At 41.4% G+C, this 16,104-nt stretch overlaps 1 protein-coding gene across 12 annotated transcripts in view; it reads right to left on the bottom strand.

The window, feature by feature from the left end:
* Window positions 1–16,104, bottom strand: part of Ptk2 (protein tyrosine kinase 2) — a 248,044-nt gene that overhangs the window by 58,635 nt on the left and 173,305 nt on the right. For 7 of the 12 annotated variants that reach the window (XM_069991475.1, XM_069991474.1, XM_069991464.1 and 4 more), the window contains 6 exons: window positions 14,832–14,915; window positions 13,655–13,672; window positions 9,095–9,151; window positions 7,529–7,549; window positions 6,344–6,441; window positions 365–449 (listed from right to left, as the gene is read on the bottom strand). In XM_069991475.1, the coding sequence (XP_069847576.1) occupies window positions 365–449; window positions 6,344–6,441; window positions 7,529–7,549; window positions 9,095–9,151; window positions 13,655–13,672; window positions 14,832–14,915 (363 nt within the window). The remainder of the gene's footprint in view (window positions 1–364; window positions 450–6,343; window positions 6,442–7,528; window positions 7,550–9,094; window positions 9,152–13,654; window positions 13,673–14,831; window positions 14,916–16,104) is intronic. The other 5 variants (XM_069991470.1, XM_069991469.1, XM_069991471.1 and 2 more) reach the window with 5 other exon arrangements.

A 16,104-nucleotide genomic window follows, 5' to 3' on the forward strand; every position in this document is an offset into this window, starting at 1 on the left:
TCTAACTAATCAGCAGTCTAGTCTATGAGATCCAGCAAGCAGGGATCATGTCTATCTGGATTTGCAAGGCCTGGCAGTATTTGGGGCACGATCATTTCTCCATATGCACCGAGTACACTGAAAGACATACTGATACCATGAAGGGAGAGGCTATCATCCACTTTCATATATAAAGCATCACGTTTACTGAGGAAATCTGCACAATCCTGCCCATTGAAATTCAGAGATTAACTTGGAAGGCAAAATGATAAATGTAGCTATCTCATGAAAGTAGAAACATGGTTTTTCTTACTTCCTCAGAGATAGTTTGGACCTTACAGAAAGAAAGGCAAATGGAATTCCATAGAAATCTCTAGAAACTTACAGGCTTCTTGAAGGAATTTCTCTCTCACGCTGTCCGAAGTACAGTTCTTACATGTTTTAATTGCAACCGCCAAAGCTGGGTTCTCCTGTGTTAGGGAAATTACAGAATCATACACACATGTAAAATCCCCAGAGAAAAATGAACATGCATGTGAAAAGTCATGTATTCACAAGGCACAGGTTGAATACTTATCTGCTCCTCTGGCAGGCATTACTACAAGTAACCAGGATACACCAGTCACCATCAGACAGCAGTCTCTGCTCATGCCCACCCTGCACTCCAGTGAGGAACAGTGGTATCAGAGACAGAGAAGTAAACCAGGACATAGAGATGGCATGGTGGCTGCTACACTGCAAAGATTTGGAGGAAAGGGAGCTGGCTCCACGATGGAGCAGGACCATTACTCCTGGCTGGAGGAAGGATATGTGTGATCACTGAGGATGGAACAGAGTACACAGGGACCGAAAGCATTGAGTCCAAGGGGAAGAGGGACTTTCCAGGCTAAAATGAAGGGATAGTTTCTACTCTAGGTAGAATGGGGACCCACGGTGTGGTCTGGGTCAGGATTCAGGGTCTGATCTAAGGTCAGAAGAACTGCTCTGATTGGGCTGCTGGGGACAAGATCAGACACAGGGAGCTCTCACTGAAGTTGAGAGGCTCTGGCCAAGTGTGGTAGTGGTGCAGCCAGGAAGGGCTAAGCTGGATACATTCCTAAGGCTGGACAACTTTTGGTGGGCTAGTAAGAGAAAGAGTGAAGGTCAGGTCTATGGCCAGAGAAATGGAAAGATGGTAGGGGCAGGGGACAGTAGGAGGACAGTGTGACTAAGTTCAGGGAAACCTGAGCTGGATGAGGGACTCTGGAAGGAAACTAATCCATATGACTGCATAAATTATCAACAAAGACAACAGAGACAGAGTTTAAGGACTGAAGCTCTACAGTAATGAAAAGGCTGGAAAAAAAAAGGAGAAAATGGTAAAGGAAACAAGGAAGGTGTGGTGAGCAAAGTAATAGAAAAAACAAGAATGTGTTTAGAAGCCAAAATGTTTCTTTTCTTCAAAAAGCTTCCAATATGAGAAATGACCTGTCATTTTGAGCAACTTAACACAGTATCATAAATGCTGTGTGCTTATCTCACCCTGGATAAGATAAGTACAAGTTAGCATTGCCAGAACCATCTACTCAGTTTATCTCTAAGGTGCCTAACACTCTGTTAGGGAGACGGGAAAGCATAGGGAAAAAGAGAACAAGAGCAGATGGGGAACTAAAAGTTTAGCAGGTGCTACTTACTGCCAGATTCCTTTTAAACAAATTCTCCTATATCTCCCGGTGAAATGTGGATGAGTCAACCAGGCTGGGTGCGGCTTGGCTCAGGAGGAAGGGAGAGAGGGCCAGTGGGCAGGATGCCACTCAAGTCCTTCTCTTACTTCCTCTGTACATTTCTCCTTCCTTGGGAGAGGCTAGGTGGTGTCATCAGACAGACCGGCTGAGTCATTGGCCCCTAACTGGGCTGCCTGACTTTTTTAACTTTCTCTTTAGGCTTTGAACATTGCTAAGCTTCACGTAGCTTCTTCCCATTGGCTGACCCTGTTATCTTAGGCTTGACAATGAAGGGTAAGAAGGATAGGGATGGATCTCACCTGAAAAGGAGTCAACAGAGGATGGAAGGTGTGGCTGCCCACGTCATGCTGCCAAGAGGGACAGGCGCCTTCCTTTAGAGGGGCGCGTTAACAGTGAGTCAGGGCAATTCATTCTGAGCTGGAGCACTGTCCTCAACTGGGATGGAGCTACCACTTGTCACAAGATTCTGCTCTGAAATGGTGCCATGGTTAATTTCTTGATGGGATGAAGCTTGATTATGCCAAGCTCTTTCTGAAGTCTTCCTGCGCTGTAAATGGGGGGGCATAAGCCCATAAATATCAGTCACAGGCAGGAAAGATTGGCACTAAAAATTGTGGGCTCAAGTGCCATTTATATGCCAACCTCCAAACTGGCACCTCCTATTCTGACTTTTTCCTCTTCTGCCCTGGCTAGCACACTGAATCTACCCATTCTGTCTCCGCCTGGAGGTAGAAAAGTTACTTTAAGGTGGTATGACTAAGACAGAACTTCTAACATTTCACCACAAGGGTGAACTTTTTTTGTGTCTATTTGATTGGGTCATGAAGCACCTAGATATTTAGACTAGCACTCTTCTGGATTTTTCTATGAGGGTATTTTTTTCCCCATGAAAACTTCCATGTGAGGATGTTTTCAAATGAGTTGTAACTTTGTTTTGTTTTCAGATAGCCTTGCTATGTAACTCAAGTTGACCTTGAACTCATGATCCTCTGGTTTCGGGCTCCAGAGTGCTTGGATTTCTGGGATTACAGGTGTACACAGCCTCATCTGGTTCTTGAATGAGAATCTTAACATTGAAGTCGGCAGACTGAGTAGAGCAGATGGTCTGATGTGGGCAGGACTCAACCATGAGCTTTGTTTACATGGGGAGTTGGGATCACGGACACTGGTCTTTTTCTGCCTTAAAGTAGAACTACTTCCTCAGCTTTTGGATTTAGACTATACCATTCATTGGCTCTCTTGGATTTCTGGCTTTCCAAACAGATCTTGGAACTCGTCAGCCTCCATCATCACAAGAACCAATTTCTTATAAGGAATCTATGCAGCTCTGTCTACACAGATCTAAGTGGTTCTGTTCCTACCTGTAGCACCCATCTAGAAGAACGCTGACTCTGTTACCAGCACCCCAGGGAGAACAGAACAGCCACTGACTGCTACTTTTCTCGCTGTCCCCATTCACTACAAAGCAGGAAGATATTTTAGGACTCATGCTGTACTGACTGAACTAGCGGGGTGGCCACAGGGGAATGTTAACTCAACTTCCAACTATCTCCCATGGGCCACAGGCCTACCCTTCTATCTTCACTGCTAATGCCAGTTTCATCTACTGTTGATGAAGTTATTCGTTTATTATGATAAAGCTGTTATGAGAGACATCAGAATGGAATCAAACAAAATAGTCCTGCTATGCTTTTGGGGGCTAAGACATTAAATAATCATTTAGTAAGCATTAGATTGAAGACACACACACACAATTTTTTTTTTTTTTTTTTTTGTTAGTTGTAGGGCTTGAACTCTGGGCCTGGGTGTTGTCCCTTAGCTCTTCAGCTCAAGGTGAGCATTCTACCACTTGAACCACAGTGCCACTTCCAGTTTTCTGGTGGCTTATTAGAGATAAGAGTCTCATGGACTTTCCTGCCTGGGCTGGCTTTGGACCATGATCCTCAGATCTCAGTCTCCTGAGAAGTTAGGATTACAGGTGTGAGTTACCAGTTCCCAGCTTGAAGGTATTTTTTAAAAGTCTCTAGAATTTTGTATTTTTGTGGTTGTGCTGAGGTTTGAACTCAGGGCTCATGCTTGCTACATAGATGTTCTACTACTTGAGCCATGCCCCTGGGATCTTTTTGCTTTAGTTATTTAGTTTAGGCATGCCTACTATTTATGCTTCCCACATAGCTGAAGTGACAGATGTGCACATTACATCTAGCTTATTAGTTGAGATGTTCCCTAGCCTGACCTTAGACTGCAATCTTCCTGATCTCTGCTTCTCAAGTACTTGGGATTATTGGTATGAGCCATTGTGCCTGGTAAAAACTCGGTATAACATTCACAGCTAAAATGGATTCATTCTTAAAAAGTGATGAAGACTAGGGCTGTAGCTCAGTGGCAGAGCATATTCCTATCATGTGTAAGACCTTGGTTTGATTGCCAACACTGTAAAATTTTTAAAGAAAGAAAGAAAGGAAGGAAGGAAGGGAGGGAGGGAGGGAGGGAGGGAGGGAGGGAAGGAAGAAAGAAAGAGAGAGAGAGAAAGAAAAAGAAAGAGAGAAAGAGAAAGAAAGAAAGACGTAAATGAAGTAAAGTCCACACTGTGGCTATATGAGTGAGGTGACCCAGCTAACTCTGCAAAGCCTAGAGCAACATAGTATCAGAGCTAGAGACAGAGGCTATGCTTAGGTGGTCTGCTCAGTAATCCAGTCAAGAGCCTTGTCTCCACATCTGTCAAGCAGACAGCTATGTCTACTTTTAGGTCTTTTCACTAAATTTAGATGTAGCGCTCTTCCTACTTCATTTTCCTCAAAGAGCACAGTTAAGAGAATGAGTAATTGAGCTGGGTGCCAGTGACTCACATCTGTAATCCTAGCTACTTACAAGTCTGGGATCTGAGGACTGTGGTTTGAAGCCAGCCCGGGCAGAAAAGTCCCCATGAGACCCTTATCTCCAATAAACTACTGAAAAGAGCTGCAATTGGCACTGTGGCTCAAGTGGCGGAGTGCTAGCCTTGAGCACAAAGAGGCTCAGGGACAGCTCCCAGGCTATGAGTTCAAGCCCCAGGACCAGCAAAGGAAAAAAAAAAAAAGGTGAGTTACAAACAATTTTTTTTTAAATGGGAAAAGAGTAACAGCAGGTAAAAGATATAGTTAGGTAAGCTGATGTAAGCACAGAGTAAAACCTCTCAAAGCTAAATTAAAAAAAAAAAAATTGAACTTCTAATTGTTTAGCTACAGTGTGGTAAGTAACATTCACCCAACAGATGTGAAAGCACTGTCTGCAGTTTCTGAGACAGTATCAAGAGAGGGCTACATCTGTGCAGATATAGCTATAGTACAGCCATCTTTGGGCACCTGCTAATATTCCAGTTTTTAGAAACCATTTCTTGAGCACAGGTGTCATTTAATTCTAAAGAGTCATTTTAAAAATCTTCACTCTGATGCCAGGCACCGGTGGCTCACGCCTGTAATCCTAGCTACTCAGGAGGGTGAGATCTGAGGATCACGGTTCAAAGTCAGCCCGGGCAGAAAAGTCCGTGAGACTCTGACCTCCAATAAACCACTAGAAAACCGGAAGTGGCGCTGTGGCCAAGAGGTAGAGTGCTCGCCTTGAGCTGAAGAGCACAGGGACAGCGCCCAAGCCCAGAGTTCAAGCCCCATGACCGACCAAAAAAAAAAAAAAAACACAAAAACTTCACTCTGAGACAAAAAGACACACACTATCAAAGAGCTGGTACTAGCTGCTAGAAAGGTTAAATGAAATAGCTACCTAGACAACGGTTTTGTCAAAAAATTAAACACAGCTACATGTGAGGAAGCAAACAAGAAGTGTTAACATACACTCACATGAAATTATGCACATGAATATTCACAATAACATTTTAATCACCAAAATGTGGGACCATCTCTGATGTCCAACAATTGAAAAATGGATGAATAAAAGGTAGTACAGCTATACGAAGAAGTATTTAGTAATAAAAAGACTACATACCATGATTCTATTTTATGAAATCTGTAACAGGTAAACTAAGACAGATAAATGGTGACACAGGTGGGGTGAGAATATGGATGGCCACTGCTAATGGGCACCTGGTGTTTGAGATAAAGAAAATGTTATAAAATTGACTGTGGTGATGGTTGTGTAACTCCAAAAGTACTCAAAACCACTGAACTAAGGCTGGGAAGGTGGCTCAGTGGTAGAGCGCATGCCTTGCATGCCAGAGGCCCTGGGTTCGATTCCTCAGCACCACATAAGCAAAAAGAAAAAAGCCGGAAGTGGCGCTATGGTTCAAGTGGTAGAGCGCTAGCCTTGAGCTGAAGAGCTGAGGGACAGCGCCCAGGCCCAGAGTTCAGGCCCCATGACTGGACCAAAAAAAAAACACTGAACTACAGCTCTCCACTGATCTCTTCTAGAGGGTAAAATGTTATGGGGGTTAGATGGGCTACATGGCTACATGGGCTCAACAGCCACCATCGACTCTACTGCTGCCGATGTGGGTCAGATGATTAAATCAATCAAGAAAGACCTGGCCCCATAGAAGCTAATTCTGGCAACAGTTCTGATTTCTGTAAGTTGATGTGTACAACAAATAAGCTTTAAAAACAAGAAAAAAATATGTAGCAGAAAATACAAGAGGTATAAATACTTACCGGACTCATATACACTCCTTGATGTACATCTCCAAACTGGCCTTCTCCAATACATCGTCCAAGTTCTATTCTTTCTCTTTGGATCTCATAATCCCTCGCTACAAAAATGACCCATACACAATTAAAATTTAAGTACCATAATCCAAATGCAGCAATAACACTTGATACATACATATAATTTCATTACCACTCATGAACAAAAGTTTCATCTATAGTACATCAATATATAAAAATGCTTTAAACAGAGTGGAATTCTCTTAAACAATACATTAAAAGGCATTTCTGCATCCGGTATAGGATTGATAAGCGCTCAAACAGTAAGTTCTACTAAAGGTATTCTGGAGAGTCGTTGAATTGCTCCGGTCTATTTGGCATTTATTTGATAATTTTCTAAATAATTGCTCTAAGAATTATATGATTAATTAATAATAGCTATTAGTTTACATATTAGTGTATGATGGTATAAAAACAATTATTTAAAGCAATTATTTTACAAATAATTATGGGTTGTAAACATGGAGATAAAAAATCTGTCTAATTAAACTTTTATGTTTTGAAGGTTTAAGAGTTTTCCACTTCATGATAATTCTATTTCTAGATTATATATGGAACTAAAGAGGTTTAAAGAGGTCTAAATAATTTTTAAAACGAATTTCAAAATTAAGTGACTTAGAATCGAGATTGTACATAACGGTATCAACTTTTGAGTATGTGCTGCAAATATTAAGTTGTAATATTTAAATAATAATTTTGTATTACATTTTATAGAAAGTCAATTATTTAGTAGGCTGTTGAGGTATACAGAAATAAAATGCCCATTAGGAACAGTAAATTGAACTTGAATTTAATCTAGTAGTAGTTTGACTTATCTGAAATATGGAACTTATCCCTTAGCCCATACAATATGTAATCCTTTCTTGTAATTGCCAATAGACAAACCAACAGCAAACATTCAAAATCTTCCTCCCAGGTAATCAAATTATGGGCCACACAGAACATTCAACCCAAAGTTTAAATTGTGTTTTCCTCTTTAAAATCACTTTAGCGAGTAATTCCATTGATTTAACAGTATAAGTAAAACAATGACAAGAGTTTAAAATAAAAGTTAACTGAGAACTGAAACATCCCACATCACTCCACAGTTGCAATTCAAGCAAATGCATTTATTCAAATGAATCCTGTTACCTTCATCTATTCCATAGCTTTCTGTATTGCAATTAAGAGAGAAAAAAATTGAAGACCTTGCTTAGAAATAACTAATAGAAATTAGGTTAGCAACAACAAACTTGGTGAGGACAGGTCAATAATATTTACAATTTTATTAAAGCACAAATGAGTTAAAAAATACACAAGAAAAAACTAAGTTAACTCAATGTTACTTTATGTCACTAGATCCCTAGCTCATAATTTCCTACTTTATAACACATTTTTGTGAGATCTGGATAAGAGGCAGGCACATGAAACATTTAGTACTCAACTACACATAATCAACACACTACATTTGTAAGAATGTACACATGACTAAATCCACAAAACAATACTTAGGGAGGGGCGAATGGGGAGGGGTAAGCCGGAGAAAATGAGGGAGATGGGATGTAGTAATGTTTAAATAGAAATGTACTCATTACCTTACTTATGTAACCATAACAACCCGTTTATCACCTTTACAATGAATTTTTAAAAATACGAAAAAAATCCCCCCAAAACAAAAAACAAAGTAAACAATAGTTAAAACATTTTCGTAATGGCTATTGGTAATCAGAAAGTCCACACTGGGTCTGACTGGACTGGCAAGGAAAATGCAAGCCTCAGAGGCTTGGTTCTCTCTTCTCTTTTGGTACTATCTCCTTACTGTAAACAGAACATTTAGCTCTGTTGAATCTACTGAAACTGGGACAAGCAGATTTCAAATTACTAAGGCTTCTGAAGCTTCCTTAATTTTTTTTTGGTCCAGTCATGGGGCCTGGGCGCTGTCCCTCAGCTCTTCAGCTCAAGGCTAGTGCTCTACCACTTGAGCCACAGCACCATTTCTGGCTTTTTTCTTTTTGCTTTTGTGGTGCTGAGGAATCGAACCCAGGGCCTCATGCATGCAAGGCAAGCGCTCTACCACTGAGCCACCTTCCCAGCCCCACTTCCTTAATTTTTTAATACAAAAAAATAAAAAAATTTAAGAGAATATCCAATGTAAAAATTAGGCGCACAGATTTGTCTCCTCCAATCCGAGTGAGTGGTCATTCTGAGGAAAAACACCCTGACACTTCCAGGCTTTGAGGAACTCGTCTAATAAAGTTCTGTGTACTTTTCCTCCCACTGGCTTGTATTTAATCTTTAAACAATACTAATTATCTATACAGAAAATACACTAGCCAATAAAGTTCATATTATCATAGAGCTAGAAAACAAGATTACAATATTCTGTAACTTAAATAATAGATATTTGTGTTGTAAACTTTTGACCTAGAATGGGCATGTATAGAAACTCTAAAGACTAAAAGAGGGGAGTGAGGGGGTGGAAAGGGGGGAGTGGGGGGGCCAGGGGAGATGGGAAGGGATGGGAAGGGGAAACAGAGGAGGAGGCAACAATGCTTGATTAGAAATGTACTCATTACCTTGCCCATGTAATTGTAATCCCTCTGTACGGTATTTTCACAAAAAAAAAAAAAAAGACTAAAAGAGTTTTTCTGCAAAACACTCAGTGATGAGGTTCTTCTGGTGAAACCAGAGCAGGAAGCAAAGGAATGGCTTACTCACTTGAGGGCATTGTGTAGGTGTCTTCTTCATCAATGATCTCAGCATAATCATCTGTCTCTGCACCAAAGGAAACAGATGACGGTAAAAGTTAGGTGCCTGGCCTCCTGGCCTTTAGTTAATATAATTTGAAAAGGCAATTAGCGATCTAAACCCCCACAATACCTTAAATATTCTTAAAACACTATTATTAGGCAAATTTTACTCACATACAGGTAATTTATGGAATTAAAGATGACATTATTGCAACATGTTATAATATACAGACCTCAAGGCTCCAAACAAGGCCCTTGTGAATTAAGTATGAATATGATTCAAAATAACCTATCTGTGCTGACTATGGAATTCTCCTCTCCCTCAACTACACCAAATGAATGTTTTAAAAGCTACACTGTGGCCTACTGAGATTTTTCCAAATAAGAATGACATCTTCAAAGACCAGCTAGTATCTGTTTTTATTAACTAGACTCAATTGCATAATTAGAAATTTCACCTTCAGAAAACAAATGACAGTTCAATTTTACAGGAGATTAACTGGGCTGATTTATTTCATTTGTTCAGGTTTCAAAAAATGCAACCCAGGAACTTTTATCCTTTGTAACTTTTTTGCCTGGATAGCTGATGTGTACACATTAATTTCAAAAAGGCAAAAGACTGCAAAAAAGAATAAAACAGGGGCTGGGAAGGTGGCTCAGTGGTATATTGCTTGTCTTGCATGCATGAGGCCTTCGGTTTGATTCCGCAGCACCACATAAACAGAAAAAGCCAGAAGTGGGGCTGAGGCTCAAGTGGTAGAGCGTTAGTCTACAGCTGAAGGGCTGAGGGACAGCGCCCAGGCTCAGAGTTCAGGCCCACAACTGACCAAAAAAAAAAAAAAAAAAAAAAAAGAAGAAAAAAAAAGAAAAAAGAAAGAAAGAAAGAAAAGAAAAGAAAAGAGAAAACAAAGGTGTCTTAAAATGAGGCATTTGGGGGGGGCTGGGAAGGTGGCTCAGTGGTAGAGTGCTTGCCTTGCAAGCATGAGGCCCTGGGTTTGATTCCTCAGCACCACATAAGCAAAAAGAAAAAAGCCGGAAGTGGCGCTGTGGCTCAAGTGGTAGAGCGCTAGCCTTGAGCTGAAGAGCTGAGGGACAGTGCCCAGGACCAGAGTTCAAGCCCCATGACCGGACCAAAAAAAAAGAGGCATTTGGTTTGTTTTTGCTTTTTTTTTCTTTTAAAGATGATGTCAGGAGGTTCCAAAGTCACATTTATGTCTTTTGGTAATACAACAACTTAATTTAATAGCCCACTACCTGTTGTTAGTGGGAAATGAAAAAGAACCACTCATCTGAGGTAAACTACCACTCAGTTGAACAACACTTGGTGAAAATCCAGTGAAGTGAGTTATGTTTGATGCTTTCTGGAAAAAGACTCCCAACTGTTCCCTGGTGGAGGACTGTGCCTGCAGGTCACAGAGCTGGCAGCGCTTCTGCTAACAGGCTGGCAGGTGAGGGTGCTTCCTCTGGTGCGGCCCTTGCACTTCACTCAGGGTTAAGAGCATGGGAACCAAGGAAAACAGAATTCGCACCCTTCACAGCCACACGACAGATATTGCTGCACACACTGGCTGGAACAATTTAGTTCTCAATGTATAACCATTAAACTGATTAAAGTAAAACAAAGGTTTGGCTGGCAGAATGGAAGGTAAATGAACCAATTCTCCATAATTTGTGAAATGTACAATATTCCCTAGTCCTCTAGTTCAGGCATGATGATATACAGAAAAGCACTGGCACCTACAGGCCTGCAGCTCTGCATCTGTGTAGGAAGACTGGAGGCAGAAGGAGTGGCTCTCAAGCCTGTAACAAGGACTGAGCAGGGAGTCTGCTACCACACTCATAGCTAAGGCAATGGGAGCAGCGCCAGTCATACAGAGGAGCGTCTGCTAACTATTTTCTCTTTTTAGTCCAAAATTTATCAGGCTCAACTTCATGGTGCCTCCCCAGAAACTGAATGCAAACAAGGCCACACCATCACCACCTGCAGCTCGGCCCCTCACTGTGGGCATCCTCCCCTGCAAGACAGCACATCCCTTTGGCTGACCCCATAATCCGCTGTCCTTGACTGTGTTGGGTGGATGTTTTACACACATGACACAGGAAGTGAGGCCTTCCAGGGCTGCAGGGGACCACAGCAGGGCTGCCCAGAAGCCCTCTCTCTCCTGTAGCAGGTGTCCACTATGTGAGTGAAAAGGGGGGTGACACCACAACTCCAACAGCAGTGACTTCAGCTCCGTCAGTGGAGCGGAGCTGGCTCAGTGCCAACTTGTTTTCACCAGTGTGCCATCATTTGGACTCTTTTTTTTTTTTTGGCCAGTCGTGAGGCTTGAACTCTGGGCCTGGGCGCTGTCCCTCAGCTCTTCAGCTCAAGGCTAGTGCTCTACCACTTGAGCTACAGCGCCACTTCCGGTTTTCTGGTGGTTTATTGGAGATAAGAGTCTCATGGTCTCTCCTGCCCAGGCTGGCTTTGAACCGTGATCCTCAGATCTCAGCCTCCTGAGTAGCTAGGATTACAGGTGTGAGCCACCAGCGCCTGGCCATTTGGACTCTTTCTTTCCACAAAAGAAGTTTTTTTTTTTTTTTGTAGTTTTTTGTTTGTTTTTTTTTTTGTCACCACTGCTCTGCAGCTTATAGTTGGCATATTACCTAGTATTACTTGGCCTCTGTTACTCTCTGCCAACCTGCCCAGTGTCCACGGAAGCAGAGCTCCTGTGTATCAGATTCATCTGTGCGTCCTCAGCACAGTGCATAGCATAAGAGCAGCCCTTTCAGTGCATGCTAAGCAGCAGAGCTGTTGTACCTTGGCCAAGCTGCACAGACAAATGTGACCTAAAGGTACATGCCACCTACAGGCACTCATGACTCCCTGGATATATGTCATGTGTCCTCATGTACACAAGGACAGCAGCTGGGACCCATGGGGTCGTAACAGGACTACAAGGGATACATGGGATGGTGAGATGTGGCCCTGGGTGAGATAGATGATGGAGAAATGGCAGCTTCTTCCATTGTTGTGATAGGGACAGAGCTGAGAGGCACTGCTGATACTCTGCATCAGTCTTGATCTGACTGCAATGTGTATCCTCAAGGACTATCTCATAAAAGAGCCTATAATTCCTTTTTTGGTGTCAGTCTTAGGGCTTGAACTCAGAGCCAGGGTTTAGCTTTTTCTGCTCAGGGCTGTTACCCTACCACTTGAGCCATAGCCCCACTTCTGGTTTTTGCTAGTTAAATGGACATAAAAGTCTCACAGATTTTCCTGCCTAGGATGTCTTGGAACCACAATCTTCAGATTTCAGCCTTCCAAGTAGCTAGGATTAGAGCCAGGAGCCAACAGTGCCTGGTAGGGATTTTTTTTTTTTTTTGTGGTTTTGTTTTGGTCGTGGGGTTTTAATTCAGGGCCTGGGCGCTGTCCCTCAGCTCTTCAGCTCAGGGCTAGTGCTCTACCACTTGACCACAGCACTATTTCCGGTTTTCTAGTGGTTTATTGGAGATAAGAGTTTTCACATAAGAGTTTCACAGACTTTTCTGCCTGGCCTGGCTTTGAACTGTGATCCCCAGATCTCAGCCTCCTGAGTAGATAGCATGACAGGAGTGAGCCACTGGCGCCTAGCTAATTTTTTTTTAACTATACAAATTCTATATAAAACCTCTGGGGATTTATCAAAACAACACTGAGACTACTGATAACATCTGAGCACAGATATGTTTGCTATGGCCTCCAAACACCAGTATTCTATTCACCTGGGCTAATAATTATTCCCTTTGCAACAATTCTTACAGAAACCACTGAGATCCTTTCTCTCAAGAAAACACAGGGTGACCAATGTGCTGGAGGTCACTTAAGAGTTAAGACTGACAAAGTGGGCAGTGGACAAGGTGAGTCTGCAGCCCAAGACCTGACTACTGGTTTCTCGTGATCATTTTCTTCATCTCTGTAACTGTGCTACCCAGGGATATTCAGGATTACGGTGGTGAGCCAGGAATCACAAAGGTCAGGTGCCTGCACACTGCAAGCACTCAGATGCCTGCTTGTTCAGTTATTACTACCATAGAATGATCTAGAAATGAAGTAGAATCTTTTGCCTCCCAATTTCATAGAGAACATGCACTTTCTGAAAGCTCTATATAGGTAAGAGCTTTAGCTACAATTGCTTTGCTCACTCTATGCAGGTTATTAATTATTTTCATCACAACCTGAACAGGGTGAAATCTTCAGTGAAAACATTCTGTCATTTAATCATAAGAAATAAATGCATATCTTTGTTTTAGTTTACAAACTCTCACTCCTCTGCTGTAGAAAGTATAAAGTTTCATGCAGACACTACACAAAGTAAAATGAGAAACCTAAGACACTAGAAAAGATTCAGAATATCTAGTCTAAGAAAACAATGATTCCTACAATTTCCCCAAATTGCATTGTGTGACTTAAAAATTATGATTATTCTTTTCCTTTTCACTATCTCACTCCTAAGAATTATTATACACACACTCATAGAAATAACACAAATGTGAAAATAAACATTACCGTCCCCACTAATTTCATCTGCAGATCCAGGTGGCATGCAAAGAAAGAGGGAGTAGGGAACAGGAGAGGAGAGAGGAAAGGGAAGAGGAAGAGAGGAGAAACACACTATTAAAATGACAATTTAAGTCAGAATGTAAGAAAAATAACAATTATCCACAAAATTGATTAAAAAAAAGATAGTATGCTTACTTGAATTGAAAGCTATGTTAAGCTGTTGAGTATACAAAGTTACAGAGTAGTACTGTAATTTTAGTTTCTTCCACACAAAGCAAAATTTATGTGACTGCGTCCCACAGTTAAGTATAAAAATGTCTTCTACCTCCCCCAAACAGAGTTTGTGTCCTTTTGGAAAAAACTGAAAACAAACTCATCATTAATCCATACGGTAAATGATAAGCAAGGGAAAAGTACGTAGCATGCCTATTTCAATGAAGAGGTGATTCCCTTGCTGTTCATGAGTGCCAGGCAGGAGACTAGGGCCTTGCACCATGAGCTCACCAGCATGTACACAGCACTTAGCCTCCTGAAGCCCTAGCCCGACATGGTGAGAGTCACCATCACATGGCTGATGTAGGCCTGGACCTGCACTACAAAGATGAGGAGTGTGTAGAACTTGAAGTTCTGCTAACAGTAAGGCTATCTAAATGTATGAAAAACCAATTTTATTCTATCCACTTTTGGTAAATTATTTTATTAATAATTACAATATATCACTGTTTTCTTAGGAAACTCTCCAGGGGCATGGCACTGATCTTTGTGGCATTCTCAAACATCTACCCCCAAAGCATAGACAGCAGATACCTGGGTGTCTGATCATCTTCATTTAGTGGCATGCTGCACTGGGAAATTCACAGTGCAAAACATGTGACCCTGCTAAATTCTGTGGGAAAGTGCTCAGACAGGAAAAATGAAACCAGGCAGCTATATCCTGACATGTCATGCATTTAAGAACTAGCACAGGCAAACAAAGTCTTCTTTTAAGAGAGCAGCCCAAAGACAGACAGAAAACTCCCCACCCCCCAACCCCGCCCCATTATCACTCTGGACAAAGGAAAACACATACACTAGTAACTCAACTAGGCCAGGACCTGCTCACAACAGTCTACAAGCATCTTGCTAGAGTTATTTGTGGGGGTGCTTTGGTTAAAGGAGAGCCTATGCAAATATGGTGCAGTACCGGTAGGAGGAGGTTCAAGGGAACAGAAGACCAAAGGGAGAAAGCGTCTAGCTTTCTTAACTTTATGTTGGCAGTGACTGACTCCTTTATAAAGAGGCAGGAAGAGGAAAGAGAAAAATAAAAACAAATTATTGTAAGAGAAAAGTCAGCTCTATTACATTTTAATTCATATTCATAAAATAAATACAAACTGTAAGGCTTTTATTTGAATATTAGTACAAATTATTTTTCACTGTGATTTACTATGGTTTTAAAAAAATCAATATTTTAAAATGTAGTTTTCTGTTTTGGCAAGGATTAGTACTTGATATAGAGAGAAAGTATGATGGAACTTGTCTTAACTCTCTCTGCAGCCAGCTACTGAGAATAAGTTATTTTATTTTTATAAATAACAAACTAAAAAAAAAACCTACAAGAATAGATCAAAGACCAACAAATAACTTAAAGGTTAAGGATATTCAGTCAGGCACAGCACTAGCCTGCATCCCAGCACTAAAGAGGCTGAGAGGTCTGAGGACAGTGAGTTTGTTGCCAGTGTGGGATCAAAGAGAGCCTCTGCCTCAAAAGAGCAGAAACAATAACAACTAAAACTACAACAACAAAAGTCAATGTTTTTGAAAACACTTAACATTCAACCAGAAAGGGAAAAAGACAACTAGCAGATCCTGATTTCTGAAAGCATTCCATGACCAATGTGCCCCAAATCATTAGCAAAGACTCTCTGATCTGGAGTATCTTAACATAAAAAACTAGTAATGAATACATTTGGATATCTAGGTTTCAAGATTTGCATCATTTGTTAGTGACTTGTTATCATTTGTTAGTGACTTGTTCACTCGTGTGCTAAAAACCTGCACCCAAGTGAAAGTGGTAACAAGTCAGTTATAGTATGGCAATGGCAGCAGTGGCTGCTGTCACCGTGAAGTCCAAGGAAGGACAGAGTCTTGAGATGCAGTAGATGCGAGGTAACTGACTTGGACAGCACACAAAAACACAGGGCATCACCAAAGTCCAGGAAGAAAAAAGTTGAGCTTTGTCTCAGTGGCAGAGTACCAGCCTTGAGCAAAAAAGCCAAGGGAGAGTGTGAGGTCCTGAGCTCAAGTCCCACACACAAAAATTCAACTCAAAGTCCACGAACTCCAGACAATATCAGCATACAAGAAGGAGGAAAGAGAACCACAGTGCAACGTTTATCAACATTAGGAATGTTTTTTCAAACACCACATTTTTCTTTACTGACCACCTACCTCACCTTATTACTTGATTTGAAACG

This window comes from Dipodomys merriami, unplaced genomic scaffold, assembly GCF_024711535.1.
Source record: "Dipodomys merriami isolate MVZ:Mamm:240054 unplaced genomic scaffold, mDipMer1.0.p SCAF_4, whole genome shotgun sequence".
NCBI lineage: Eukaryota > Metazoa > Chordata > Mammalia > Rodentia > Heteromyidae > Dipodomys > Dipodomys merriami.